At 35.9% G+C, this 26,928-nt stretch overlaps 1 protein-coding gene across 1 annotated transcript in view; it reads left to right on the forward strand.

Annotated features, from left to right (window-relative positions):
• LOC150102039 (RIMS-binding protein 2-like) overlaps positions 1 to 26,928 on the forward strand; it is a 540,578-nt gene that overhangs the window by 423,211 nt on the left and 90,439 nt on the right. The window contains exons 27-28 of the mRNA XM_090399955.1: positions 7,470 to 7,905; positions 14,740 to 15,170. Coding sequence (XP_090256081.1) covers positions 7,470 to 7,905; positions 14,740 to 15,170 — 867 coding nt within the window. The remainder of the gene's footprint in view (positions 1 to 7,469; positions 7,906 to 14,739; positions 15,171 to 26,928) is intronic.

A 26,928-nucleotide genomic window follows, 5' to 3' on the forward strand; every position in this document is an offset into this window, starting at 1 on the left:
TACTATCATATCCTGTACACCCCTTGAGGGTACATGGCAGGAATTTGATGATGATAATGATGAGGTGTACAGAGAAGTGGTTTCAAGGAAGTAGCAAAACATTACAAGTGGGTGCCGCTTGTGATGTTTTGCTGCTTCATGACTTCAAAGGATTTCTGCAGTACTGACAAGGACACTGGTCAGCAGAGATAGAAGAATGGTGATTTTGTAGAAAGCCCTGATTAGACCACATCTGGATTATTCTGCTCAGATTTGATCAGCTGGATTTGAAGGAAATAAATTAATCTTTGAGAGGGAGCAGAGGCAGATAACAAAAATTATATTAGGACTGTACAAGGTTAGCTATGAGAATAGGCTGAGGGTATGTGGAATGCAGAGTTTGGTGGACAGAAGATGAAGAGGTGATATGACTGAGGGATTTAAACTGTTGGGATGTTTTGTATGGTAGGAGAAGAGGCAAGAGCAAGGACTATTTTTGGAAGTTTGCAGATTGAGAAGTGGCTGTTTTGCATGAAGGGTGGTTGGATGCATTGCCTGATATGGTGAGATCCAAATAGTGAATGGGTTTAAAAAGTAGTATGAAAGACTTTGTGTTGCCTAACATGGGTCTACCATGATGAGTCTTGTTATTATTTTTGTTATTTTATTTTTAACAATCTATACACAGAAATTTTTGTAATGCTTAGATTGAATCAATTTCAGAGGATTCTGTCTACCTCTAACCTCTATCTACCTCTCAATGACCAAACTATAATTAAATTATAGTTTGGTCATTAAATAATAAGGATTCCACTTTTAACCAAGATTGAGAGAAAGCATTTACAATTTAATCAGCTAATAACATTTATTATTATGTTTTGTACATCTCAAGTTTTTGATGTACTTTAGGGGGTAGATGCCTGTGGAAAACACTATGAAACTATAAATGACCTTAAACTGTGTGTTGGTAACCTGCATTTCTAATACCATTATAAACAGATTTGTTTGGATCAAGAGCATAGTTAAAAATTCATATATGAACTAGTTTATGTGATTTAGTATGAATTAATTTTTAAACCGATTGGTTAGTACTTGTTGGCTGCGCTGTGACAAGATATTCTAGAATTCCCCCCCCCCTTCAATACACAAAAGTATAATATCATTAAATCTCTTAAAATCTTTAGGATTGTGCATTATGTTCATGTAACAAATGTCTGGAAAATTTCTGGGCTCATGGTTCTTTTCATTTGAATTTGTGTTTATTATTATTATTTTTTTTTTTTTTTAAGTAGCTCATTGAATGTTTATTTTTGAGGGTGGGAATGTACTCATAAGGTCCATTGAAGACATACAGTAAGAGGATAGACAACGATCACTCTCATAGTCCTGCAACTGCTTTGTATGTACAAAGCAGTTGCAGGACTATGAGAGTGATCAATTAAAAATTCCTCATTTAAAATAATCTCATTTAAAAATCCTTAATCTCTTAGATCCAAAAACATTAAGTTTTTGGATCTAAGAGATTAAGGATTTTTAAATGAGATTAACAGAATGTGTCAGAATTGAACAGGTTGTAAGATAAATCTCTAGGTTTGCTGGCAATCACGGCATGATCCTTCTATTATTTTATTCTATCATGGTCTGATCTGCAGCTAATTCCTATGAACAAAAAATCAATTTATCCATAAATTCTCTTTAATTATATTTCATGTAATTTCCCATTAATATTCTGGTTCTTCTGCATATGGCATTTGAAACCTTTATTACCTCACTATAGAAAGGCATTTTTTCACTTGGTTTAAAATTAATTGTACTTTTCAAGAAATTATATTCTTGTTTAATCATTTACTCAAGTGTAAGCAAGCAAAGTTTGCAAGTAAAATATCTTCACAACTAGGCTTCTTGTAGAGGCTGTTGATTTAACATCACTTGCCTCAGTATGCCATAATGCAAAGCAACTTCCTTTTGGACATGTACGAGTATATTGCTGTGTATTATGGGAGGGATGACTACCCAAACCTGTTTTGATATTTACTGAGGTCTCATCAGTGGGATGATTTCTGAATTAATTCAAACTTGGTATCTTCCTGGGTCTGGCTCCCACTAATGAGATTTCAGTAAAGGTCAAAATTGGTCTGCTTAGTGACCATTCCCATATGCACAGCAATATATACATCCAAAAAGAACTGTGCTTTGCTTTATGAGATAATAAGGCAATTGATGTATTTTTTGATGTGTAAACTTTGCTTACACTTGGGTAAAGGATTAAACAAGAATATAATTTCTTGTTAAGTATAATTTACTATAACTTCACTGTTTTAGAATATTCAGCAGCTGAAATGATCAAAAGAGAGGTGCATGAGGTACTTTAGTTTTTGGTTCATTACTTCTGTTTGCTTCATTTTGAGGGATGTGAATGAAAGAAATCTGTAATCCTCTAATTTAGTCAAGTACAAGCACCAGAAACTAGTACTATAGATAATTTGACCAAGTGATGGTTCTTCTTCTTCTGGGCATAACATTATTTTGCATATTAATAAATTTGATTTATTAATCGGATTACTTTCTTACTGACTAAATCAATTGGCCAGATAGATAGCATCTCCTGTCTCAACCAACAGGTTGTGAGTTAAAGTTGCACTGCAGGCATAAATGTTTGTGGATGTCATTAAGTGAGAGATGAATTTCATTACTTGATATGAGACTACTACCTGCTTAGTGGAGGTCTCAGTCGACCAAATGTGGAACTTTTCAAGGTTCCATGTTTCATCTCTGGAGCAGAGTTTCTGAAGTATTTAATATTTAACTCATCCATACTATCAATGTATGATAGGTTGACAACCTTTTGGGGGTCCATTTAAAAACAAACAAACTTGAGATATACAATATATGTACTTCAAATACAGATGCTTGAAGTTATAATAGATATTTAAATGCCTTTGAGCAGTTCATCACTGTTCGCTTCATGTGTTTTCTAAATACAGTACTTTAAATTTTTATATACATAGATAACATTGAGGTAATAAGTATTATTTTTTAATTGTGCTTTTATTTTTTTACTTGGATTACCAAGTAAAACTAGAAATATTACTTTATGTATGGCTTGCCTTTGTCTGCACTGTGTACATATATTATTAAAGTTGGTTTTGGCTACATATTTTTTATTGAATTATTCCTAGCCTCCCCCAAAAAAGTTCTTAAAAACAGTGCATGTTCTCTGTCATAAGGCTGAATGTATTTTTTGTCATAAATAAGTAAACGTTTTTTGAGTAGCAAAGTTTAGTATTTATTGCGGCCACTAAATAGAACCGATGATAGTACTAGATGTAATATGGCTTTGGGGATGACTTTTAATGAAAAAAAAAAAAGGAATGGTAATATTTGAACAACCACAATAAAATTTCTGTATTAAGGTAATTATTACAAAACAATTTCTAAGATTTTTTGAATATTATGTTGGTTAAAACTGTGTGACCAAGATGCTTCTTGAGCTGTGAAATGAATATATTTAACTTAATATTATTAACTTAATATTCATGTTAGATGCACAGAGATATTTTTTAATCTACTCAGTTAATAGAGATTACTAGTGACTATTTTGCCATCTTGAAATTGGTAACATTTAATACCAAGAATGAAAAGCTGTTGTCTTGTAGATGGATCTCTCCATTTTGAGGAAATGTATAAAGTATGCTGTCTATTTGAAATTATTTATCCTTCTTTATTTTTAAATCAAATAATTTATAAAATTATTGTAATTGCATTCTTGATAAGTTACTTCCTTTCAAGTAAAAAGAAAATAATTTAAAAAAATTAAAAAAAGCCTCTTCTTTGTATTGTAGGATGTTTGTGGAAACTTTACATTTCAAAGGTTCTCAGATTTTTATTCAGTTTTCATGGTATCATTTGTTCATGATTTAATCAACTGATTTAAATTCTCTCAGTGCCATCGGTAAGATGACACTGAGAGAATTTAAATAATTTGACTTAGATATATATGCATACATACATTATCCATCTTTAATTATCCAACCACACCAGGAGAGCAATTTGCCAGTCAGATAATTAAAGGATAGGATAACTGAAGGTACAATAACATGGTGCAGTACCAGACATCAGTTGAAACCAAATCAATTCAGGATTGGTTAAGTGAAGATTCATTCATCGAAGACCACATAACTGAAAGATCACTGTATTTTCATAAAGACAAAACATATTATCATAAAGACAAAACACAATCATAAGAAGTTATAGTAATTTACTGGAACAAAGAAGATATAATCATTTATAGACAAAATATACTGTTAGTGACTGTAGATGATGTTGACAATTTAGTAATGTTCACAGTGGGGTTGTGTGGAGTGCCCTCCACAATGGACTCTTTGGAGGTGTCACTTAACAAATATTTTGCAATGGTATTTTTTTAATGCTGATATTACTGTTCATACGTGATACTGATGTGCAGTATGGTTTACAACTTCTCCTGTATGGAGCTGATTTAAAAAAAAAAGTTTAAAAATTTCATTAGCACAGTAATAACTGAACCTAGAGTTGTTTTGACTTATGCACTGAAGTCAGTTTATTTATTATTCATATGTGACATATAATTTTGTATCACGTCAAAACATTTTGCCACTAATAAATAGTCTGGTTTAAATTAAAATTTAAATGCCTCTACAACATTAATAAAGAATATCTGAAATATCTCCATTCTGACTGAGTAAATAAAATTTGCTCAGTCAGAATGGAGCTGTTATATGTATGGATGGACAGTGTGTATGCACATGCATGTGCACTTCTACAAGCGTGCGCATGCATGCACACACACACACACACACACACACACACGTATTATTCACAGACATGTAACAGCATCTATTTTTAAAATGTGAAGATTGAGTTTTTAGTTGTCTTAAATGATAATTTCTATGTTAAGAAAGTTTCAAAAATAAACAGGAAAATACAGTGCCTAGACAGCATGTTGGAGAATTGATGATCCACAGATACACATATCCTGTCAGTTCAGTGTGTCAATAACTGGATAATTTACATCACTCTGAATATAAAATAGATGCTGAAAGTTTTTTTCACTTGGTTACACTGTAAATTAAAGATGCCATGAAATTATTCTTGGTTTCATCCTTTGTCTAGGGAGTTCTTTCAATGCAGCTTGGGGGATATTCAAGAACTATCTAGTAGAAGCACTAGATAATAGTCTATCTAGTGCTTCTAGTCTAGTATTCCAAGGGTCAGAAGTGTCAGCAAACTTTGTTTGTTTGTTTGCATACACTTTGATAAAGGATAAAACCAAGAATATAATTTCTTGGAATCTTTAATTTCTGAATATCTACTCACAGAAGCAGGTAATATTAATCACTTCTGGAGGTTGCCTTATCTGTGAAAGCCCATACACCTCTACATGGCAACAAGGCAACGACAACTTAATGGATTTAATATGTCAGTGATAATGATATCAGATATGTTCCTTAACTAGAAATGACAAGGAAGCACATTTAACACCATGAATAATTTTGATTAAAAAAAAAAAAAAAAAGACACTACGTTCTTGGTTGTTTGCCTGTTTGTAAACCTTGATCTCTTAGAGTTGAAATAAACAGAGCTACTTAATGGAGATTTTAGATTGTGACAGTACCTATCTGATCATGTACTGAGAGAGAGAGTAAATTCCAACCTGAACCATATCGTACCCGTATTACTTACTATTATAATAACCGAATTAACTCACGTAAATTATTCTTTATTCATAGAATTTTTGCCTGAGTATCACAGGCATCATCAGTACAGGTATAAAGGCTAATTAAACAATAACTGTTATATTCACAAAGTGCCACCTAAGTAGCTAAGGTTAAATTTCCTAAATTTATTTAAAAAAAAAAATGTTTTTTTTTCAATATATATTAATATATATATATATATATATATATGTATACAATTACAAGTTAGGAAAGATCTGCTGATTTATAGAGCACTATCTCCCACAAGGGGGAAAGACGTAGACCATCGGATCTGTTTAGGTTAGGGGAGTGAAGTAACATTTCACATGTTTCTTTGTAAAGCCGTTCCATTAGGAACCGACTTTTGTGAATGACTTTTGTTTTCTTCCACTGAACTCTATGTCTGGTGTTGATGGCATGCTCTGCAAGTCCAGACTGTTCAGGTTCAAGGTACTGGATGTACGACTTGTGTTCTTCTAACCAGATCAGAGCAGATCTTCCTGTTTGTCCGAAATATGATAACCCACAAGAGCAGGGAATCTGGTAGACACCTGGATAGCTGAGATGTGGGAGCTTGTCCTTTGGAGACATGAGGAGTGTGGAGATTTTTCTGACGGGTCGAAGGCCACACAAATATTTAGTTGTTTTAATACTTTAGCTATGTGTTCGCTAATGCCTTGTACACAGGGATAGGTATACACGTAGGTTCTTCTGTATTTGAAGAGGATGCTGGAGCACAACTACTTTTTAAGCTCTTTTTATGAAGGAATTCTTATAACCATTGGATATATATTGTAATTCTTTAATTAATATATTACTATATATATAATATACTAAGAATTAATATATTGTAATTCTTTTTGTAATAGTTCTTCTGAAGAACAAAAGGAGTGGGCTCTGTGAACTAGTGTTTTTATAGTACTGCCTTTTGACTGGAATGGTGATGTGATTCAGCATGGATGTACTGGCCTGTATGAGTCTCCTTCCTATAGACTGTGAATTGTAGATTGCCATCTGGTTGGCAAAGAATTAAGAGGTCTAGAAAGGCTAGCTGCTTATTTACTTCTATTTCTAGGGTGAACTGGGTCCTTGGATAAAGTGTATTTATTTTTGAGAGAAACTGTTGTAATTCTTCCGAAGTGCCCTTCCATATGGCAAAAATGTCGTCCACATATCTGAACCAAAGGTTAGGTCTGGGTGTTTTTTTTTGAATAAATTTAGGAAATTTAACCTTAGCTACTTAGGTGGTGCTTTGTGAATATAACAGTTATTGTTTAATTAGCCTTTATACCTGTACTGATGATGCCTGTGATACTCAGGTGAAAATTCTACGAATAAAGAATAATTTATGTGAGATAATTTGGTTATTATAATAGTAAGTAATATGTCTACTCACGGTATTTCCTTACTGAAACTTAAATCATACCCATATAGTATATTCTTGAGAGAGCCTTCAAACATCAGTAGCAACTACCTGCATTAATCTCTTGCTTATGAGGCATATTAGAAAGATAACAGACCCATCCTGGATCACACTTCCAACTGCAATCACTTCTCAACTCTGTTACACTTGTAGAAGAAGTTTTAAAGGCTAGAATCAACTCATCTAATTAATGACAACCATTTTCCAGTTTTCTGTGTAGACACTGTATATTAAAGTTAAATAAATGACATAGTCTTAGGTAATTCAAGTAATGATTCATCTCGGCTATAGAAATGCTATTTTACTTATAAGTGAATCTAATTTCACATTAGAGATCCAGAGACAGAAAAATTCAGCAATCAGTAACCATCAAAGACAGTAAATCCAGCCAGAGGCAACAAGAAAGAACAACCCGTCCACATGAAAGATTAGATCAAGATGGTACAGTTAGGCATTCATCTCGACCAGTCAATGAACCTCAGATGCGAGAACGCCAACATGGCCATTCCTCACCTCCTAGTGGCCACAGAGAACGTCATGATCGAGATCGGAATCGGGACCATAGGGAAAGAGACAGGGAAAGGGAGAGAGACCATGTTCATAGTAGAGTAGGTGATTCATTAATGATCGCTGATAGGCACAGAAGGCAGAATAGTTTGGGAGTTGAAAGAAGAAATTCAGCTGGTCAAGTGATTATTGAGCCTGATGAAAATTTGAGTGATAAAGAAATCTATCCTCATTCTCACCATATCACTATCCCTGCAATAGGTAAGTAATTCATATAAGTATATGTAACATTTATTATGTGATAGATATCAAATTTTAATGTGTGTTCTTTAAAATATAATAATCAGATCATACAGGATAAATCAGGAGAAATATGACTGACTTTGAGATTATAGCAGAGTTCATGAATAAAATTTTTTTGATATGAACACGAATCCACATAGATGTAAAGTCTAGATTTTATATTCATGCTCTGTTAGCCAAGTGTTAGTCTGTACTTCTCTGTTTTTAGAAAGAAAACCTACAGCGGGTTTTATATTCATGCTCTTTCACATCACTATCCTTGTCAAAAATCTAGCACTATTAAGACTTGTGCATTGGACTTGCTCTTTAGGTTCCACTGAAGCATTTGCTATCACAAGAAATAAAATATATTAAGACCACCTCTCTCTGTCTAATGGTTTCACCAAGTTTTATGTCAGCAAAGTCATTAACAAGGGCTTTTTCACTATGAAGTGGTTCATCATATTACTATTCCTTATGTTAAAGGCATTTCTGACAGAAGAGTCAAATTATATACCCTGTTGATCTTCCAGTATCCTTTGCTCTGCTAACAACATTTCTTCATTTTTAGGCTCTGCAAAAGATAAACTTCTGCCTTTAGTCTATCCTACTGTTTATATAATTCTCCTGTTACTGTAGCTTATCATACTTTGGCCAGATGTAGAAATTTTGACCATGAAGTGATTACCTGGGTGGTTGCCAGCAGTGTGAGGATCTCTGTGAGAAAAGGGTATATGTTGAACTACAAGGCTGGTGATTATGAAGAGCTCAGGAGAGAGAGAGAGCTTGCAAGTGTAGCATGGAATGAGGATATTGAAATGTTAAAGAATTGTCTAGTAGAAGCAATGTCTAAATGTATTCCAAGGGTCAGAAGGTTAAATAAGGTAGGTGTGAAATGGATGAATGAAGAGATTAAGTATGAGATACAGAGAAAAAAATACATTATTGAGGCAGCATAAGAGAAGTAGCAATAGCCAATTCCATGAGGATTACAAAGACCAGGCAAGGAGGGTAACTTGGTTGGTAAGGGTAACAGAAGTGAAGTATGAGCAGAAGTTAGCTAATCAAAAGAGAATACTAGAGAGTTCTTTCGATATATAGCCAGCAAAAAAAAAAAAAAAAAAGAATGATTATGGAAAGTTGACATTGACTGTAGAAAATGGTATAAGGACAGCTACTGCGGAAGATATTTATGCGTGATTTTTATGTGGAGATACTAATGAGCAGTTCATAAAGATCTTTCATTCTTGTGAATGTGACATCATGGAGAGATTGAGAGCAGTTCATGATGGGGAGGAGAGACTGACTGTAAATGAGCAAGAGGTGTATGGGGAATTGAGCAAACATGATGTTAATAAGGCTGTGGGACTTGATAATATATCACCACATATTCTGAAGGAATGTGCCAGGGAGTTGACATCTGCCTTCACATATTTTTTTAATATGAGTCTTGCACTTGGTCGAGTTCCAAAGGAGTGGAAGGAGGGCAAGATTGTGCCGCTTCATAAGAGAGGTGATAGAACTCAGGCATCAAATTATAGGCCTATCTGTGTGTCAGGTGTTGTGGTTAAGTTGTTGGAGAAGCTGGTGAGAATTAGGATCCAGAAGTAGGTTGACAACAATGGTATTATCTTTGATGGACAGCATGGATTTGCTAAAGGGAGGTCATGTTTTAGTAATCTACTTACTTATTACAATAAGGTGATGGCTTCCTTGGACAGAGGTGAGGGATACACAGTAGTATTGTTAGATTTCGCAAAAGCTTTTGCAGGAGCGAATTCTCCATGCTTGCTGCACAAGCTCATTAATTGAGAAAGAAGTAATATTTATTTCTTAATAAATGTATACATTTATTAGCATTCCATTTAGGCTTTTATTTTTGTAGAAAGAAGATGCCTTAAGCTTGCACGGAAATAATTAAGCTTTGCGTTGTGCATCGAAGGCCGATGCTTGCTCGGCTTGCTCGGTTATAGGAGCTTCCAGGTCCTCGCAGCAGCACTGTGATTTCATGCGCATGCATGGCCATTTCACATCGTCTCATTCTGTTGCTTAAAGAGGCCATACGCAGTCGATGTAGCTTTAGCCAGTGAGCTTCAGCCAGCCTTTACAAGTGTGCATGTTGCTCGGGAAAATTAAGTTACAACCAACTTTTTATGACAATGTTATTAACCAGTTCATAAAGAAGAGCCATAGGGTAGAATTTGTATTCAAGTAGCTAAATTGAAAAAGATAGAAAATCATTTGTAAAATAAATGTTGTATTTGTATGATTAAATGTACATAAATTTCTAAATATATAGTTTTAAATGGTCAATAATTCATTATTCTGCTAATCAGACTTCAATCACACCTCTCACTCCCTGAATGATAACAAGAGCAAGCGTGAATTTCAAGACCAGCATTCGCCCCTGGGCTTTTGATAGATTACTGCATGATAAATTGTTAGTCAAACTAGAGTTGATGGAGTTGGATATTAGATTAGTGTATTGGATTGGAGACTGGCTATCTGATAGGTATCAGCAATTTGTGTATGGGGGGGGAGCAATATCCAGGAAGAGGAAAGTCACTAGTGGTGTGCCTCAGGAGGTCTGTTTTAGAGCCATTGCTATTTAACCTGTATCTTGATATTGACGAAGATTTGGATGTGAATATTTACTTTTTTGCAGATGATGCAAAGTTGGGAAGAATTTGAGGAGTACACCAGATGTTGCCTTACAAGAGGACCTGAATAAACTGAGTGAATTATTATTATTATTATTATTATTATTATTGTTCCGGGAAACTCCAAGGAGTTGACAGAACCATCGAGGGAGGCCCTAACATCATGTCAACTATTCAACATTCACACAGTATCTATCATAGGTGTCAGACTTTGTTGTCCTTATTTGCTCTGGCATATTATATTCATTCTTACATTAAACTGCCTCCATAAGGACTGTATATCTACTCCCCCCCCACCTTAACAAATCTAGTTTCCCTGAATTTGCACATCCACTACTGTGGTTACTGTGGAATGAGCAACAAAATGGGGATGCATGTTCAGTGTTGCAAAATGTAAGGTTTTAAAATTTGGGAAACAAAGATGAGATGTAGAATTTATGTGGGGATATATTGTTGGAGGTGGAGGAAATAAGAAATCTTCAGGTGACAGTGGATAATGATCTGAAATTTAGGGGGCACATTGCCAAAATTGTGACGACAACACAAAGAAATCTGGTAATGATGCAGAGGACACTGACTTGGAGAGGTAAGGAGATTCTTATTTCATTGTATAAGGCTTTGATTATGCCACACATGGACTTCTGTGCACAGATTTGATCACCTCATTTTCAAAAGGATGAAGAGATGTTGGAAGGGGTCCAGAGGCAACTGACCAAGGTAGTTTCTTATATCTGGAATGTCAAATATGAGGAAAATTTGAGAAGATGCACTTTACAGTCTTGTGGATAGGAAGAAGAGGGGTTATATGATATAGACCTACAAGTTAGTAAGGGGTTATTATAGGATCAATGTTGGAAAGGTTTTACAGCAAACTGGGAGATCAGGGGAGAACCAGAGGACATCTGTGGAAGCTGTATAAGGAGGGTGTGAGCAGGGGAGTGAGAAGCAGGTTTTCTGCATGCAGAGTTGTGAATAATTGGAATGCCTTGCCTGAGAGTGTGGTGTCTGCAGAGACCTCGAGTGTATTTAAGGAACGATATGATGAGCTGTGTATATGAAAAAAGGACCACCTAGATGAGTCTTTGACTCCATGGGATCTTGTTATAATAATAACAAAAACAGGATGCCAATCTGGTATAAATGTTTGGACATTAATTATCGCTCATGTTGATGTATAGTGGAGAAAACACTTCTAAAGATAATTAACTAAAGATTTAGATGTCAGGTTAGTCAACTGGATTCAGGATTGGCAGTCTGATAGGTATCAGAGAGTTGTGTATGGTGGGGCAATATCAAAGAGTCGGAAGGTTACAAGTGGGGTTCCACAGGGCTCAGTACTGAGACCTGTATTGTTTAACCTTTATATCAATGACATTGTCAATGGATTGCAGGGGTATGTTCAGTTGTTTGCAGATGATGTGAAACTGGGAAGGGTTATTAGTAGTAGAGCGTATGTGGCAGCTCTACAGATGGGTAAATGAATGGGGGAGTATTTCAATTCTCTCTTCCAATTCCCCCCCCCCCCAGCCCAAATCCAGAACAAAAATAATACATCTGGGACACCTCAGGAAAAAACTGCATGCATTCTTAAAAGATATAGTATACAGACCTTTTTTAGGCCATACCAAAAATTTCCTACACTTATCTTCTCGCCAAAGGATTCTCTCCATCATTTGGATCATTCTGGAGTTTAAGTATCCCTTGCTTCTGCAAACTTTGTTACCTCTGAAAGACTAGAACTGCTAATATCCATCTAGAAGAACACAGAAACTGCACAGATAATGTTAATAACTCAACTTCAGCAGAAAGATGTGCAGAAATTCATTTGGAGGAAAGATAAAGAAATTTAAAAAAAATGTCTCAGTGACTATGCCACTGATGATAGCAATATCCACATGCCAGCCCAGCCCAGGACACGAGCACACTGGTGAATATAATTTTCATGCCACTTCACACCACACATCTAGCTAGCAACTTTCATCTGTTCTCTGAAGGATCAACCTAGTGCAGGTGGAAGGAACTTTTGATATGCTTTCTTCTTTTTCTTTACTTCCTCTTTAACTTCCTGGAGTTCTGATTTTTCTATCCTTGCAGACAACCTCACCACATGCCTCTCTGGTTGAATCAGTCAATGTTTCCTTCAGGGTATGCCACTGAATCTCCAAGGTTTGGTTCCTGTGTTCAAACTCTTTCATTTTTTCTTGAATAATGTTTGTGTATTTTAGTCTACAATTCACATCTGAGAGCTGCTCAATTTTTGTTACTTTAAAACTTTTTTACATGTTCTTCTTTTCAATATGAAATTGAATTTTATCCTGCTCAAGACTAAATGGTGATCACTTCCAATTTCAAATCCTCTGTACACTCTAGTGTCCTGCACCAGCGAGAAAACTGTCACTGGTGCAGGACATCACCATCAAACATCACTATCAACAATAACGTAGTCAATGAGACTTTTCTTATTCTTTGCCTCTTCTCTCCATGTTGGAACATTGTATTAGTAATAAGTCCATTTCCTGAGCAGAAATACAATGGTTATTTGTCATTATTATTAGCTCTAAGAGGTATTTGCCATTATTATTAGCTTTGCTCTTTTCTCCAAATTTTCCCAAAATATTTCTGTATGTCATACCAGTCATTTCCTACTCTGGTATTTAGATCTCCAACAAGGACTAACTTTTCTTTTTTCATTGTGTCAGTTGCTTTCTCTAAAGCCTGAAAAAATTCCTCCACTTTTCTACCTTAGTAGAACCTTCTGTATGACCATAGGCACAAATAAATCTCATTGTCCAAGTCCCCATTCTGATATTTGCCCACATCACTCTACTTGACATTGCCTGCCATTCTAGAAGATTAGTTTTGTATTAGCTGTTGAATACTATCGCTACTTCTTCTTTTTGTTGATTGTCATTGCCTGAATATAACATTTTGTATTTATTGCTCAGAAAAATCTCACCAGTTTTGTCTTTTTTGTTTCAGTCACTCGTATTATGTCAATCTGGTACTTGTTCAATTCCTCAGCCAGCTCCATTTCTTTGCCATTCAGGCTTCTTATGTTGATAGTACTGATCATGCACTCTGATGATGTTGAGTTGAGGTGTGTTTCAGGATTTGTTCCAGTAGCTGACTTTTCGCTGTTCACCCTGGTTCCCTGGCGAAAACAACATGGACCTTGTTTAACTAGCCAACGTCCTAGCCAGTATGAAATTCTGTCATGTTGTACCATGATGTTAATTGTAGTTTAAGCCATTAAGAATACAATTTGTTTGGCTAAATCCCAAATTGCCAGCCCATCCTCATTCATTCAGTATCCAGGTAGATATCTAACAGGGTGAACCACAAGTAGGTGAGGATTAGACATTAGGTCAGAAGCCCTGGTCGGTTCTCCACATTCCTTTAACCACACTACTGGTCAAGATATCTATAAATGTCAAAGTTATCGTGGATGTGAAGTGCATATTAAAATTGTAATACCACTGAGATTACATTGAAATATATGATGGATACAAAGCCGTATGACGATGCATATTTTATCCATAATAACCGGTTAGGTGGTTAAAGACTATGTGGAGGTCTCCTCTCAGTTATTGAAGCACCACACTTAAAAGAACTAGTAGGCTAAATCACTGCTGATATAAAAAGTTAAAAACAAAAAAATCCTAATACAATTTAAAAAGTCCATTGAAGATGTTCACTGATTTAATGATGATTAGTAATAGATCTAATATTGTTTTCTCTGTTTACCGTGATTATATCTATTAGTTATGGTATATAAAATAAAATTGTATATTAACAGCTATTGTATCTATAATGTTTAGGTTTAAGAAGCTTATATAGTACCCAATAAATATATATGCTTATGTATAATAAATTTACAAATGTATAGTGAAAGTCTTTATGTCCTAATAGCTAATTTTATCTCCATTTTGAAACCAAATGCAGATGTAGCTTGCTTGAAGTGAAAAAACTTTAATACTTAATATGAGCTTTTACATTTGGTTTAAAGTTTTTTAGTATTATGAATATAACATCAGAGAGGTTTAATAAAGTACAGTCAATCTCTTTGGATTAGTTATTTTAAATAACTTTAGTTTTTTTGTGCAAGATTTGTAAGATCTTGTGATGAAGATGAGTTATTATTATTTCTTATTAGAAATTACAAGGGATAGTGCTAGTGAGGGATGTAACTCAGAAAACTTTTCAGAAGAAGAATACCTTCGGAACAATCGACGTGGACATTATCCTGATGCCCAGAAGAGTCGTGGCTCTTCACAGTATTATCGAGGAGAACGAGAAGTCTCCCGCCCTATATCACCTACACCACCAGTCAGAAGCAGGAGAGAACCCGAAAATAGTTATTATGGCCATCGGGGACAACCTCGGTCAGCTAGGGACGATTATCATGGAAATGGATATAGAGAAAGGACAAGCTATAGAAGTCGTGAAAGAGGTGTGGATGGTCCCTTACCAGATAATAGAGTTAGGTGGTTTGTTGCCTTGTTTGACTATGATCCTCAAACCATGTCACCAAACCCTGATGCTGCAGAAGAGGAACTTCCTTTCCAAGAAGGCCAAATGATAAAGGTATGATTTCTTTTTGGTCTTTAAAAAAAAAAAAAAAAAGAGAGAGAGAGAGAGAGAATAGTAACATCCCATGAGGATGTTACTATGTCTAACACTCCAATATCTTGTGTTACTTCCATCACCATTATTTCTGTCCTTTCTTTCATTAATACACTAAAGCAGGAACATTATGGCTGTCTCAGCTTTATAAGAAGCCTATATTTACTGGAAGATTCATCTTCCAGAATTCAGCATCACCATATACAAAATGGAATTGTTAAATCCTCACCACAGGACACACGTGATCTGTCTCTTCTGAGGATTCTTTCAGACAAGAATTACGATATATTAAGATATTGTCACACTCAATGGTTATTTCCATCCAAATTACAGTAATTATAATTACTTCCACTACTAACAGCATGTCATCCTCAGATACCAAGACAATTTCTATTCCTTATATCAAAGACATTTCTGAATGCATTTTAAAGGATGTAAAAAAATTTGATTGCAAGACAACCTTCAATCAAGAGTTCTTCTATTTTGTGTTCCACTAAAGATAACTTCCTCTCTTAGTTCATCCAGGAGTTTACTAGATTTCTGGTTCCAGTGATCTCTCTCATTTTAGCCAAAGGACTGTATACTGTAGACATGCAATGATCAGATCATATGGATTGCATCCATTTATCTGGTCCTGCAGAATATGCAGTTTCTATTAGCTGAAAGATCCTTCAGAAAAACACAACAAAAAATTCTTCACATGAGTCCTTTTTCAAATTTGAGAGCTCTTTAAAGAATGCTATGACACTTTTCACAGTGAAACTAATTTGAAATGCCTGATGGTTTCAAATTTTCAAAATTGTGGGAAATTATCATGTTGAACTTTTGTTAATAAACTAATTAATTATTTTAATATGTATATGCATTTTTATGTAAATGTTATATATATATATATATATATATATATATATACACACACACAGGGTGGTTCAAAATTCCATGTACAAACTTTGAGGGGAGGTAGAGAACATCAAAATCAACCATATTCACATAGGAAAGCATGACCGGAAACACCACCAGAAGGTACTAACAGGGACACAAAGATACAGAAATAACACAAGGCAGTAAGTAGTGTAAAAAACTTTATTAGGTGTAACTGAACAGTTCAATAGTAGTTGGATACATAATATGGTAAACGAGGTGCATGTCTGCTATCTCGTAAAAGGACGCATGTTCTTCGTACGACGTCGAAAGCTTGAATGAGGAAGCCCCAGTTGCTCATCTAGAGCACTAGCGAACAGCGACACCTATCACTTTTGGGTGGCATTTCCAATCGTGCTTTCCTATGTGAATATGGTTGATTTTGATGTTCTCTACCTTCCCTCAAACCCTATATATATATTTATTTAGTTAGTTATTTTACACACACAAAATAAGCTTTTGTGCTCTATTGCCTGTTCGTTGTTGTGTTTATATTTTGGTTCCACATGTTCCTAAGTATCATATTACTAGTGTTGTGTCCCATTTTATGATTATTATCCTATCTAGTGAAATTCTGCTTATCTATATTCAGCTATTATTTATGCACGAGATATCACCCCAAAATACAAATATTTAAGTTATTTCTCCCCCTTAGTGTCCCTAATATTTATATTATGCTGCGCCTTTTGGGACATTTAGTTTGAGATATTAAATACAAAAACAAGGAGCAATTACTAAAATATGTCTGAATGTGAAACAATATTGCAGTCGTGACACTATCTCGTTTTTTAACACATTAATTTCCCGCATGATTAGGTTTGTACGTTTTTCAAGTGGTGCATTGGGCAGCAATTTCGGACAACTGTTTTATCAATGAATAAAGGTTTATTAAACTCATTAGCATGGTACAATTCAATTTCTAATATAATTCAATTCAATACTAAGAAAATATTTACAAAATAACATTAGCTTATCACAAGTAATTTGGCTATGATCCTATATGGATATTGTGATCATGCCGCCATAAAATTCAACACATAAAATCATATGTATAATCCCAGATCTAATTAACATTTTAGCTAACCCTATATTAGTCTGAATACGCTATATGTTGTAGCACCTGGACATCACTCTATTTAACTATCCAAAACTATGTAGATTACATTATCCTTTCACTGTACTAACACATAACTTTGACATTTAAAACTTTCCTATAAGATACAATACACATGCATAAATTTCAGAACACATAATTACTTATATAATATTAATATTAACAAGCATACTTTCATTATAATCAGTTATGCACTAAAGTCCTAGTATAACTTTTCTTAGTCTCTTCAACAGTTCAGTAATAGAATAATGATAACAATTACAGACGATTTTCAGTTAACACGAGATTTTACTGTACCTTTTTCTCTTGAGTTTTCTATATTGGCCTCTACCTTTTTCCGATTGAACTATCCTGGTATGATCTCTCCTATAATCGGTCACTCCTAAGTTCTTTTGGTATTAAACTGTGCTTACGCGATTTTAACTTTTCGTTCTTGAATTAAGGACACACTTTGAATCATCTATACAATGGCTGTGAAACTCATCACGTGGACACCGACTTCTTTACAGATTTCCTTTTCACTGGACGATGAAACACTTAGATAATACTTTCTTTCCTTTAGCTAAATGGCATTCCTTGTTTCTTACCATAGGAAATACGGAATCGAAATCCCGCTCACTTTTGTATCCTTGTTGTGATGACGGAGATATAACTCCAATCCCGCCACTCAGGAAAACCACGTGAAACCTATACGAAGGAGCTCGTGAAGAAACTATCCGGGAAAAAGCCTCGTGGGGGGGGGGTTCTAACCCTTTTATACCTTGACCCCTAACGGGACCTTCTTTAATTTCTTTTCTCTCCGCCCCTTACTTGATTCGACTTCACCGACCAATTAGGGTGGCGTTTTTCTGCCAAACATCCTTTGGTCGGCGAGCCCGTGACGATGTCTCAAATTTGGGAATTGACTCTGAGCGATAGTCTATTGTTTTTCTTTTGCTAGCCTCTAAATTAATTCCCCTTCCAAATTTTTAAGAATTTACTTAATATTTTAATCTCTAGCCTCTCACATACAATTTCTTATTACTAATCTTTTCTGTTTTACTTAGCTAATTGTTTTATATCACAACTGTAATTCTTTTATTATTTAGTTCTTCAGACACTTTTTTTGTTATACATTTTACTCGGATGCAAGAATATTTTTCTTTCTTCTAAATAATTCATCTATTAGCTTTTATACAGGGGTTTTATTTTATTTTCTCTTCATGTTACACCATGATAGCTGGGAATTCTACATTCTTAAGGTATCAGGGTGTAACACTAGCCAGAGAGCAGCATAAAGAATGCACTCTTTAACATTTATTTTCATTCCATTATCACTTCCTGTAAATGTCTATTTTTTGTTTGTTCTCTTTGATGAGATACTCATTATGAAATATGTGTTTTTATATTAAACACTTTATTTAATGTAATATAATTAATAGTAAATTCATCATTCCACACCCTGCTTCTCATATGTATTTTTTCTCTCTCTCTTTCTGATTCTGAACCACATTCACTTTTTCTTTATTCTGTGTACCTCTCATCCCCTCCCCCCTCTCTCTCTCTCTCTCTCACACACACACACACACATATCCAAGACCAGTTGCTGCATAAGTTAAACACTAAATCCATTCAGCAGCATATCTACCTTAAACCATTCCAGTTTCCCCTTAGATTTACTCTATATTCACAAATTGCACCCTTTGCTTCAGGGAGCTTGGCAAGCATATCATTTATTACCTTCATTCTCCTCCTCAACTCACTATTGTCATGTTTAGGCAATATGTTAACTATACTTTCCCAGCTATGTTATTATTCTCCACCTCCTACAACAGCTTCTTCAAATCCATTTCAGCATTCTTTTGTCACCTTCAAAGTCATTTGTGCTCACAACCACCACTACCTCTGATGCTGCTGATTTCTTTCATGCAAAGTCTCAGCTATTTGTCTAATCCTGCCACCTGAAATGTTTTCACCAGCTCTTGCTTAAGTTCTACTCTGCTTTCATTACCTCCATTTCTAATATTCTGCCTGTTCTTTAGTTACTATGGATGACATCATGCTATTTTCATTTTTGAAATGCTCATGCTGCAGTTTATCACTGCACTATTCACACACTAATGCTGAACATACTTTTAATACTTCCATTCTTTTCATTCATCCTCACAGTCCATGAATGTTTCACTTTTTTTTTTTAATATAATAACAGTTTTCACAGGGTATCCACTGGCAAAATGTGTAGGACTAACTCAGAACTTGATCTTGAAACTGAATTGTTCAAAAACATGTGAAAAATAAAACCCAAAATTTAAACAAAAACACCTTAAAGTTACCTGTATATGATATCTGAATAAAGTACTGTTATTGGCTAAAAAAATACAAGCTTTAAACACTGTTTACACATTACAATTCACAATAAGAAAACATTGCAATTATTAGTGAGTTATTTTATTATTTATATTATTATGTTAATAGATTTTTTTAAAGTAATGTGTAGGCCTTAAGCAACGTTTATATAGCTAACATGGTGACATAGACAATTGCAGGTGTGCTCACTGTTGTGATGATGTTCGTTAGTTCTCAGTTTTAAATAATTGGTATGCCTGTAACATACATGTAAACAAGGGTTGTAGAGTAACTATAATAATGTGTAATATACAAATAGCATCTACAGTAATGGGTGCTGATTCTAGCATCCTAAGATCATCTGAAAGTGATTTGTCATACTGTTGTTTAAAGTAGTTCCTCTACTTAAGTATACTTTCCTTGCATGAAGCTAAATGATTGCACACTTTTCAACTGAATGGCCTTGTTTCCACAGGGTGGATGTGAATATTTGAACAGGTATTTTTAGCTGATTTTGAAAAACTTTAGAAAAAATTACTAAAAATTACTAAAAATGGAAGTATGCTCATGCTGGAATCAGGAGATCTCCTCCTTCTTTTACATCAGGAATCAGGAGTAGATCTCCTGATTCCACTTGGTTATACTATAAATTAAAGATGCCATGAAATTATATCCTTGGTTTAATCCTTTATCCAAGTGTAAGCATACATGTCTGCAAGGATATATGCTTTGCATTATTGGATACTAAGGCAAGCGATGTGAAGTCATTAGCCTCTATATACAAGTTGGCCAGTCGTGAAGTTACTTCACATGAAAACTTTGTTTGCTTACACTTGGATAAAGGATTAAACCAAGAATATAATTTCTTGGCATCTTTAATTTATAGTGTAACCAAGTGGAAAAACTTCCAACATCTATTTCTAATCGAGAGTATTTTAATAATAAGGTGTGGCATCTTTTGGCTCGTATATGGAAATATGACATCTGCATTACTTCAACCTTGGTATCACTTCTGGGTCTGACTCCTACTGATATGCTTTTGTGCAGAAGTAGTTGCCATGCTGAGATGTGAGCAACTCTGCTCAGGGGTGGGTCCTTGCCTCTCCTGAGTGGGGCCACTGCTGAGTTCATGGCTCTGCTCAGTGGTGGGAGTGAACCTGCCATTGGGCAGAGCCACCACTGAGAGTTCCTCTGCATGGCAGGGTAGTTCTGTCACTGAATCTGAGTAAACTAATCCTTTGGATCACTGGCACTTGCTGAGTTTAGAGTGATCTTGGGGATTGCCTGAGTTTTTGGAGACTTCCCTTCATTTATGTAGTGAAACTGGTATGGATTGTGATCCTTCCTATAATGCATAGCATCATACATGTCCATAAAGATATGTGCTTTGCATTATGGGATGCTAAGGCAAGTGATTTGAAGTTATTAGCCTCTATATACGAGTTGTCCAGTCCTGAAATTACTTCAGGCACAAACTTTGTTTGCTTACACTTGGATAAAGGATTAAACCAACAATATAATTTCTTGGCATCTTTAATTTAATGATGTCACTTTATGACATCATTAAAAAGATAATATGGAGAGAATTTCAATTCAAGGTACAAAATAAATAATTTATGATTTGCAGATGATATATTCATTATTGAAGAAGATGAAGAGGATCTGGAAAGAACAGAGCTGAAGTTAAATGAAGAGGGAATGAGATATGGTTTGATAATGAACATTGATAAAACAAAAAGAATGATATTTGGAGATAGAAGAGAATGTAAAAGCAAACAAAGATTAACAGATAAGAGCTGGAAGAAGGTAGGAACTTAACATACCTAGAGAGCAACACAGCACACACACACAGGGGCACACCAGTAGTGTCCGGTGTTACGTCTGTACCCCTTTATTTTTCTTCTTACCTTGCTTATAATGTTTACTTTGTCTATATCGTTAATAATTCCTTAATTCAACACTTTCAGTTATAGCCTTAATTATACCTCGTTAACTCTTTAACTTATGCAGTCTCTACATTTACTTTGGGCTGTTAACAACTTTAAGGATATTGCACATGGGTAAAAGACAAAGAGATTCCCAATAGACAATGGTAATTCCTTTGTTTCTGTGCTGGTGCTGGTTCACTCTTCGGATTCAGGGAAAATTTATATTATACTGTGCCACTCTGAATCCTAGATTTCTGAACTATGAAAAATCAAAGAACCAGAACTTAGCATAGCACACTATCCCTAATTTCTTAAATTATATAAAGTGGTTCAAACCTCATCTATCTCTAACGTAGTCTACAGTCGTAGCCTCCCTTATAAATTACTTCCCGCCTCGATTCGATTATTTATGAGCAGTGCAATAGAAAATGAAATCAGGCAAGTCAACTACTGAATTTAAAGAAAACATTTATTTACACTGTGGTCTGATTACATATCATGAATAAACTTTTGCACATGCTAGCTTCAATATCAATTTCAATGAAAAACATAATTATCTAACCCTTCTTAGATTATCTTACTCTATCTTAGATTGTATAAATATCAGTCTAGTTAAAACATTCTTTCAAAGGTAAATCATAAGCTAAAACTCCACAATAAGGTTATTCATTCATGGACATGAATTTAACCTTAATTTCTTCATTCATGTCTCAGAGTTACACTGCCCTCTTAAACTATATCTCTAAAGTCCTTGCATAAAATTCACAACCTTCTAAACTTAATGTCCAACTAAAATTTACAGTTTTTCTTCCTTTATACCTTCTCTAAACAGATTAAAGTTTCTACTTTACTAATTTCTGGGGAATCATTAGAACATCGTACATATCACGATATAACTTCACCTCCAGGTCCACTTTTCGTTCTGCTTGGTCTGCATTACCCACTGAATGGTCCGGGCTGGATATATCTCTGGCGATGAAGACACGTGCTCGTCGTTCACAGAGACAGCATGGCAAGGACTAGCTGTCTCAGCAGCAATCAGGAACTCAGCTCTGCAGGGCTGATCCTTTACCGACAATCTCCCAAGGATTCCTCGGCATTCTTCCATGATCTCTGCCTTTTCGATCCCTCCAAGGAACGGGGACGAACATCGATAAGCAAAGAGGACGACTCAAGAAAAATCAAGTCAAAAAGCACTGAGCTGGCGCTGCTTCGCTTTTTAAATTCCGTGCCAACACTTCCTTACTACGTCATTAAATTTCTCCCTCTTTGCTCACGTCACCTTACATCTCCCAGCACCTAGAGCCACAATCTCCCCTAGCATACTCTTCGGTGGGGGGGGGGGGGGGGGGGGGGATCGCATGCTCTCCTTCCACAGTGCACGTGTACTTTGGCATACGTGTTTTGCTCTTGGCTATCAGTACTTAATCCTATTAGCCTTCTCTCAGTGATATACAAGTATATATACAAATTTAGCAAAGTTTAAACGATGGATTATCCACAGTAAATACATTACAACACTATGGATAAATTAAAGGATTCTTAAATTATTAACGTTTCTGGTAATTTACAAGCAATTTTATCCACCTAATATATCAGTATATGCCAAAATGTAAGATGCATGTTAAGTTCTGAAGAAAATATAAATTAATACAGTTTCAGTTTCATTCAGAACTTAACACCGGCGCCTGTGTGTGAAACTTTAGTTGGTGCCCCCCCAATAAAAAATCAGTTTAAAAAAAAACGTTTTTTTTTAAGTATTTCCTCCTCTTTGGCGCCTTTACTATCCTGGCGCCTATGTGCATTGCACACATTGCACATATGGCCGGTGCGTCCCTGAGCACACAATTTAGACTGAAAAAAAAAAGATAAGATCTTGGATAACAAAAGCAAAAGTAAACCTAAAGGCAGTGGACAAGATATAGCAAAGTAAATCAGTGATCTGTCCCACTTTGTGATTTAGAAATTAGTATAATGGACCTTGGAAGTGTTACATAAGATAGGTGATTATAATAGTCTTAGATATCAACTTCAGTTCCATGAATATCTTCCATGAATGGAGGAACCTGGAAGGGTGAGATATCATCATTGCTTGGAAACTTGTGAAAGAAGTTGTATACCACGAGTGAAGAGAACACAATTTGGTGTAAAGTGGATGACAAACAATATCAAAAGGGAACTGTAAGTAAAAAAGAGGTTATGGAAGAGAAATAAGGAGAGTGGTGGGAAGCAGATGCATGAAGAACATAAAACTCAGGCCAGGAGAGTGACTAGTATGGTAAGGAGGGCAAAACAGGAATATGAGAAGAGATTGGCCTTGAGACCAAAGAAATCCAAAAGAATTCTTTCATTATGTGGCGAGTAGGAGGAGAAATGATTGTAGAAGAATGACATTGTTGGATGAAAGTGGGAATAGAGTGACTGATGCAAAGGACATAGTGGAGTTGTTCAATGAACACTTTATTCACATACGTGTGTAGAGGCTTAAGTGCTGTGAGGACATCATGTTGGAGGTTTAATGGATTTTTTACAACACTCACAAAGAATTAAAATAGAATTTAATACTTCCTATATTTCGTCCTAGTCACTAGGATATCTACAGGGATTACAAAAACAATTAATGTAACATATACACAAATAACAAACAATACTAAGCCCAACCACGTGGGTGACACTAAAGTCCTATCTAGGTAGAGCGCCCTCTAAGGGCAGTAGTAGGTGGCCTGGAATGTAAGGTGGGAACTCTGGTGATGAGTGTTTCCCAAATCTTCGGAAGCTTAATGCAACCGTATTTATTGAGATTTGGTTGGTTTTTGAGAGCTGCTGCTGCTTCTAAGAAAAGTCTCTCTTTCTTGAATTTGCTGTGGTGGAGCATGGTGGTTTTCTTCCATAATACCTGTGGGTGTCCAAAACATGGTCAGCCAAGCCTGAATGGCCATAGTTGTGTTTGAAGATGTAAGACTTGTGTTCCTCTAGATGGATGGATGCTGATCTGCCTGTCTGTCCAAAGTACGCCAGCTTACAGGAACAGGGTACTTTGTAAACTCCAGGCAGAGAGAGAGGAGGGAGCTGATCTTTCGTAGAACGGATAAGGGTAGCAAGTTTGCGGTGGGGCTTATATGCTGTGTGTAGGTTGTACTGTTTTAGTATCTTGGCTATTTTTTCGGATGTGCCACGGATGTAGGGTATGGTGATGGCATTTTTAAAATCTTGTTGACGAGAAGGACGGGGAATGGGGGAGGAGTTGATTTTTTTTTGATACTGTGATCGCTGTAGCCATTGGAGAGGAAAGTGCTGTGTATGTGGTTAAGCTCAGTAGTGAGGGCGGTTCCACTGGCACAAAGATTGTGGGCTCTCTTGGTAAGAGTTTTGATAATGCCATATTGTTGAGATGGGTGGTGGTGGGAGAGTTTGTGAATGTATCTGCCTGTGTGTGTGGGTTTTCTGTACACGGTGAAGGTAAGTGTATCATTAGGCAGGCATGTGACTAAGGTGTCTAGGAAGGGTAAACAATTGTTCTTTTCCTTTTCCATAGTGAACTGTATTCTTGGATGTAGACTATTGAGATGACTGAGGAAGGAGTCTAACGTGTCTGGGCCATGAGGCCAAATAGAGAACACATCATCTACATATCTTAGCCAGATAGAAGGTTTGAGTGGGGCTGAGTCTATGGCTCGTTTTTCGAAATCTTCCATATAGAAATTGGCAAGGGGGGGTGAGAGGGGGGAACCCATGGCAGTTCCCTCTATCTGCTTGTAGATTTTGTTGTTCCAAGAGAAATACCCAGAGTTAATGGCAAAGGAAAAGAGATCTAAGATGTCAGAGGGAAAAACGTTTTCTAAGAGAGATAAGGTGTCAATTAAGGGAATATTGGTAAACAAAGAGGAGATATCAAAGCTTACCAATATGTCTGTCTTATTCAAGGTTAAATTTTCTGTGAGGGCTTTAAAGTGGGTCGAGTTTTTTATATAGGAAGGGGACCTTCCAGTGAGGGGGATCAGAGAGTTGGCCAGCTGTTTAGATAGTCTATAGCAAGGTGCATTGGTGGCATCTACTATAGGCCTGAGTGGGGAATTGGGTTTGTGGATTTTTGGTAAACCGTATATTCGGGGGGAAATTTTGAGAGAATGTGCTAAAGAACTGATAGCTCCATTGACCTTGCTTTTCAATCACAGTCTGTCCACCAGAAAGGCACACAAAGAGTAGAAGAAGAGCTACCACCCTTATGCAATGGCAGAAGGGTGGCAGCAGACTAGAAGTGTCAAACTATAGATCAGTTTGTATTTCATCAGTAGTTGGTAAGATTTTGGAGAAATTAGTGAGGGATTTTTCTGTTAAGAAGGGGTATATACAGAACTACAGGTTAGGCAATTATAACAAGCTTCAGAGTGAGCTTGCAGCCATCCCATGGCAAAACATATTGCAGGGGAAAGATGTTAGCAGTGCATGGGATAAAATCAGTGGATATCTGAGGAAAGCAATATCAGATTGTCCCCCCATGGTCAGGAAGTCAAACAAGGCAGGCGTTAGATGGATGAGCAGTAGTATCAAGCTTGATCTGCAAAAAAAGAAAATGTTATGGAGAATTTACAAGGAGAAAGGTGATCAGTACATCCATGAGCAGTACAAGGCTCAAGCTAGGATGGTTACCAGCATAGTAAGAATGCTTGTTACTGCTGTAGGCTTAGATGGAATATCAGCTCAGGTGTTACGTGAATGTGCAAATGAATTGTCAACCCCTCTTACTTGGATATTTAATTTAAGTTTGAACTCTGGTATGGTCCCTAGGGAGTGGAAGTTAGGCAAAGTGGTTCCTTTGCATAAGGGTGGCTCTAAAACTGTGGTAGTTAATTACAGACCAATCATTTCCATCTCAGGAGTAGTGATAAAAGTATTGGAAAAGTTGGTTAAAGACAAAATTCAAGAATGGGTGGATCACAATATGATACTCTATAGAGGCCAACATTGTTTTGTTAAAGGTAGATCCTGCCTTAGCAATCTATTAACTTTTCATAATAGAATGACATCTGAATTGGACAAAGGAACTGGCTACACAGTGGTACTTCTGGATTTTGCTAAGGCTTTTGACAGGATACGTCATGGAACACTGTTATGCAAATTGGAGCAGATGGGAATGGATACTAAATTGGTGATATGGATAGGAGAATGGCTCAAGGAGAGATACCAAAAAGTGGTGTATGGAGGAGCCAAGTCCAGGATGAGGCAGGTGACCAGTGGTGTGCTTGGGTCATTGTTGTTTAATTTGTATATAAATGATATAGGAAATGGCTTAAAGTGAGATATTCAGTTGTTTGCTGATGAGGCAAAGTTGGGTAGCGCAATAAAAAATCAAGCTGATGTTGAAAGTTTGTAGGATGATTTAAATAAGCTGGTAGAATGGGCAAAAGATAATGGATGTCAGTTCAATGTG

Source organism: Typopeltis vanoorti, chromosome 11 (genome assembly GCF_054136105.1).
Source record: "Typopeltis vanoorti isolate ZY-2024b chromosome 11, IOZ_Tvanoo_1.0, whole genome shotgun sequence".
Taxonomy (NCBI): domain Eukaryota; kingdom Metazoa; phylum Arthropoda; class Arachnida; order Uropygi; family Thelyphonidae; genus Typopeltis; species Typopeltis vanoorti.